The sequence below is a fragment of the Dipodomys ordii genome, unplaced genomic scaffold (assembly GCF_000151885.1).
Source record: "Dipodomys ordii isolate 6190 unplaced genomic scaffold, Dord_2.0 Scaffold207, whole genome shotgun sequence".
NCBI classification, from domain to species: domain Eukaryota; kingdom Metazoa; phylum Chordata; class Mammalia; order Rodentia; family Heteromyidae; genus Dipodomys; species Dipodomys ordii.
Genome location: NW_012267423.1, coordinates 1281277 through 1286150, shown reverse-complemented (window position 1 = coordinate 1286150; position 4874 = coordinate 1281277). Strand labels below are relative to the sequence as shown.

Sequence of the window (4874 nt, the reverse complement as noted above, 5' to 3'; positions counted from 1 at the left end):
GGGGGGCCGGCGGCCGCAGGCGGGGGGACGCGGGAGGATGGAGCAAGTGGAGATCCTGAGGAAATTCATCCAGAGGGTCCAGGCCATGAAGAGTCCGGACCACAATGGGGAGGACAACTTCGCCCGGGACTTCATGGTGAGTCTCCCGCCCCGGGCTGTCCCCGGGCTCGTCGGCCCGGGAGTCCCCCCCCCACACCCCGCGGCGAGTGCTGCCAGCGCTTTGTGTGCGGCGGTGGGGAGAGGGGCGGAGGGGCGCGTCCGGACCCGGGGACCGGCTGCTGCTGCTGCAGCCGGCTTGGAGGGGCGATCGCCTCCTTTCTGATCCCTGCGGCCTCCCTCCCCCCAGCCCCAGACGGGTGCCCACCCGGGACGCCAAGGCAGCGGCCGCGGGGCCGAGCCCGCACCTCCACCCGCGACCACCTATTGTTTCTCAGGCCGGGAGTCCTGAGGGAAGTGGGGAGCGGGCCCGGGGGATGGCGGGGTGGCGGCTCGCCTCTCCACGCCTGCCCACCCGGCCTGCCCCTCCCAGGAGGGTCGAGGTGGGGGTGTTTGGCTGCGGCTGCCGCGGATCCGGGGGTATGGAGGTTGGCATTCGCTCGTGGGCTCCCTTCACTCCATACGCTGGCCCCTCCGAGGGGGCAAGGAGGACGCAACACCGTCTCTGAGCTCGCAGCGATTTTGTCCAGCGCTTGGGAAAACAGGATTGTGTCCGTGAAGAGACGCGCCGCGGGTTTACCTGATTTCGATTAATCCCAGTCTGGCTGCTTCTCTCCTTAGACTCGGGTTTTGAGGGGACCTTTGGGGGGGGTCAACGTGACTCGAGGTGGCAAGGGTCATTGTGGAGGGGGGTGGTTATCCTGTGGGAAGCTTACTTCAGACTCCCCGGGGGATATTGCCGAAGGCGGAGGGGATGTGACTATCACTTCCTATCCGGGGTGGGGGTGGGGAACCCGGGAACAATAGTCCTGGTGGGGCGGTGGCGACCAAACCGGCTGAAACCCTGAACTGGGAGATAACCGTCCCGTCACCCCCCTTTTTATTATTCACCCCCCCTTTTCCGCCTACTGCTCCTATGGACGAGCTTGAGGGGGAGGGACGAGGATGGTTAAAAGTCTGGCTGGTAAAATTAGTCTAGGTTCATCCCTGAGTGGCCGTCAGCTCCCAAAGCGTGGGACCCGAAGCCGACTTCCTACATGACCCCCCTCCCGCCCTTTTTATTTTTCTGCTGGACAATGTTCTCGGTAGGGTTGTTTCCCGGCTTAGGAGGCGGTGGTTGCGGCTCTGCTCCTACGGATATTGCGCAAGACTGGGGCGTTGGAAACCCTGGAGGTCTGGGGAATGGAAAAGGAAGTGTGGGACGTGGGGAAGTGGTTGGTCCTTAGTCTTGGCAGGAGTTGGAGATGGCAAAGAGAAACCTTAGCTCCGGGACAAGGTACATCTCCTAGAGTAATCACTTAATTCTGAAATTAGGTTAGGAAAAGGATACATAAATACATACATTGTCTAAAAATATAGGCAGCATCAGATATTGAATGGTTTTTGTTTAAAAGTGAAGTCATTTTCAAGGTACAAGTGAAGGGACTTTTAATACTGAATTGCCTTTACTCATTTTAAAGGGATTTTGTTTAGAGCTAAAATGTTTAACCGGACAAATAGACTCTTGGTCTGAAGCAGTATTGTAATAGTATTTAGCTTAGCAAGTCCACCTCCTCGACTAATGATAGAAAATAGGAGTATGGTTTTGTAAGTTATGAAGGCTAAATTATCCTTGAGTTTAAAATTTTTCTCCTGGTATTATATGGTATGTTTTTGAAATTCCATTTTCTGATTGGAAACGAATAAAGAACATTTTTTCTTCCCTGCTACTGAGAATTTTTATTGGTAGTATCTTTTTTTTTTTTTGGTAGTATCTTTTGAATGGTGTCATTTAGAGTCATTGAATATAGACTCCCCTGCTCTTTATTTTTACTACAAAAATAGAAGAAAATACTTTGATTATTTAGGGTGCTTAAAACTAGTAGTTTTTCAGGCTTGCTTGGTTATGGAAGAAGGGTGTTGTGGTCCCTGGCCATTTGTTTGCAAGCTACTCTTGTTATCCCTGGCCATATTTCATTAAGAAAGAGCATTGTTTGGTAATGCAGGCCATCAGGACAGGTGCTCATCTCCCGAACTCCCATATGGAAGAAGCATTTATGCTTTGGGAATGAATCAGGAATTCCTATGGGAGATTTCATTTTTCAAGGACTAAATGAATTTCCTTTTTCTTCCATAACTAGATACAGCTAGGTAACTCTACATTGGATATTTGATGACTAAAGCTATTCTTTTATAGTATGCTTTTTTTATTTCCTGGCTTGATTAGCAATAGCTATAATTAAGTCTGCCTGTAGTCGGTGCTGCTTTTTCCCTTGAGTGGAAAGCTGGATAAGCTCTATGTCCTCTGTCACAGAAAGAGAATAGAAGATAAAACAGAAGATAGATTCTAACTGTTGTGTTATTAAATTTGGATGTGAATTAAAAATCTTAACATTGTAAGATTGAGCCTTTAGAAGTAATCTAGCAATTATAACTCTGTTCTCTTATGAAATAATGTTATTTCAAATTTGGAAATTACAGTGTAGTCATTAACAATAATAGTCATTAGTACTTATACTTAGTAAATTGGAGTGGTATTCAAGCTGATCTGATTCTAAGCACAGTAATATTTCCATTATTATTATTTTTTTGTTGGTCAGGGGGCTTGAACTCTGGGCCTATGTGTTGTCCCTCAGTTCTTCAGCTCAAGGCTAGAGCTCTATCTCTTGAGCCACAGTGCCACTTCTGGTTTTCTGAGTGGTTTATTGGAGATAAGAATCTCAGGGACTTTCCTGTCTGGCCTGGCTTTGAACTGTGATCCTCAGATCTCAGCCTCCTGAGTAGCTAGGATTACCGGCGTGATGCCTGGGTGCCCAGCTTCCATTATACTTTCCAGATGTCCTACAGCACATCTGTCCTATCATCTAAGGCCCTACTCCACTGCTACTAATAAGTCTATGTGAGCATATCTACCTTTTGTGTTCTTATGTTCTTTAAACTTAGATTTTTTTTTGGGGGGGGGGTCTGGTCTTGGGCCTGAACTCTGGGCCTGGGTGCTATCCCTCAGCTCTTCAGCTCAAGGCTAGCGCTCTACCACGTGAGCCACAGCGCCACCTCTGGCTTTTTTCTTTTTGCTTATGTGGTGTTGAGAAATCGAACCCAGGGCCTCATGCATGCAAGGCAAGCACTCTACCACTGAGCCACCTTCCCAGCCCCTAAACTTAGATTTTTGATAAGCATTCTCATTTTAGTACAACTGCTTTGTTTTAAAAAATATTTTTATGTAGCTGTGAAATATAACCAGGTAACAGTTTAGTATTTTAGCCATTTCCTTATGGTTGATTTAGTCCATACTGTTTTCTGCTCTTGATACTGTGATTAACATTCATGAATACATTTTTTATTATTGCCATATATCTCTAGGAATAGAAGTACTAGGTAAAAGGATGTAAACATTTACACATAATTACAACTTTTTTGAAAAGACGTTTTGTTATACAGCTACCTACAGTAATGCTTGAGTGTTTTTATTATAATTACCTTGACTTTTATTTAATGGTTGAAAAGTGGTATTTTACTATATTTTAATTTCTTGATTACTGTTGGGGTTAGAAAATTTTCCACCTGTCATTAACTGTATTCTATGAGTTGTCAGTTGTGTTCTCATTCTCGAAAGAAAAGGAAGATAGCCGGATTTTATAAATGATGACATTCAGGTTATTGCTTACCCATTGAAAACATGCTGGTTTTGCAAATAAACAGATTGGCAAGTAAACTAAATTGTGACAGATGTAGAGAAGATCTTTACTATCTTGTACAGGCCAAGTCTTTGATAAGATACTTGCTTCTAATATATAAAGTATATATACTATATAGCTATTGCAGTCATTTGATAAAGTTTCATGTTTTATAAAGTTGATTATAATGCAATATGAAATATGGCATTTTGGAAGCTGCTGAAATACAAGAACTTGATTCATGATAAAGCTACATTTTACTCTAAAGAGAGATGCCTAGAGTGGTCTGGTAGAAAGGTGTTCCTGGACTTTGTATTAAGGACCAGTGAGCCAATAAATGTTCAAGCATAAAGATGCTGATATAGATACTGGGGATTGGGATTGTAGAGAATTTTCTGCCGTGTTTAGATTTTTCTGTAAATTCATAATTGTGATTGTGTTCAGTTCTGCAGTACAATTCTTAGTTGTGAAAAGGTGTTGGCCCATCATTCCTGCAATGTACCCTCCACCCCATCTTTCCCACCTTCCCATCTTCCTTTTTTTGGGGGGGGGTCTGGTCGTGGGGCCTGAACTCTGGGCCTAGGCACTGTCCCTCAGCTCTTCAGCTCAAGGCTAGCGCTCTACTGCTTGAGCGACAGCGCCACTTCCAGCATTTTTCTTTTTGCTTATGTGGTGCTGAGGAATTGAACCCAGGGCCTCTTGCATGCAAGGCAAGCTCTCTACCACTGAGCCACCTTCCCACCTCGCTCCCCCTCCCCCCATCTTTCTCTTTTAGATAGCTTTTGATGTAAATCACTGCTCTGGATACCTGGCTAGCCACTGAACATTTTAAGTTAGGCAAATATTTATTTGACAATTTCAAGTTTTAGAAAGTTGAGTGTGATGGCAAATATAAAGTATGGCATTTGGAGGCTTCTGAGATATAAAAACCTAAACTGGAGAATAGAGTATTACAATAGATTTGATAAGGATTAGAAAAAAAATTTAAGTTGTATATTGTGGTATAGCCTGTAATGCCAGCACTGGGGAATTTGAGAGAAGAGGGTTATTATGGGCGCTGGG

General features: G+C 44.9%; 1 protein-coding gene across 2 annotated transcripts in view; it reads left to right on the top strand.

Annotated features, from left to right (window-relative positions):
- The first annotated feature begins 6 nt into the window (after positions 1-6).
- Positions 7-4874, top strand: part of Ptpn12 (protein tyrosine phosphatase, non-receptor type 12) — a 62792-nt gene continuing 57924 nt past the window's right edge. For both annotated transcript variants that reach the window (XM_013035276.1, XM_013035278.1), the window contains exon 1: positions 7-136. In XM_013035276.1, the coding sequence (XP_012890730.1) occupies positions 38-136 (99 nt within the window). In that variant the 5' untranslated portion in view covers positions 7-37. The remainder of the gene's footprint in view (positions 137-4874) is intronic.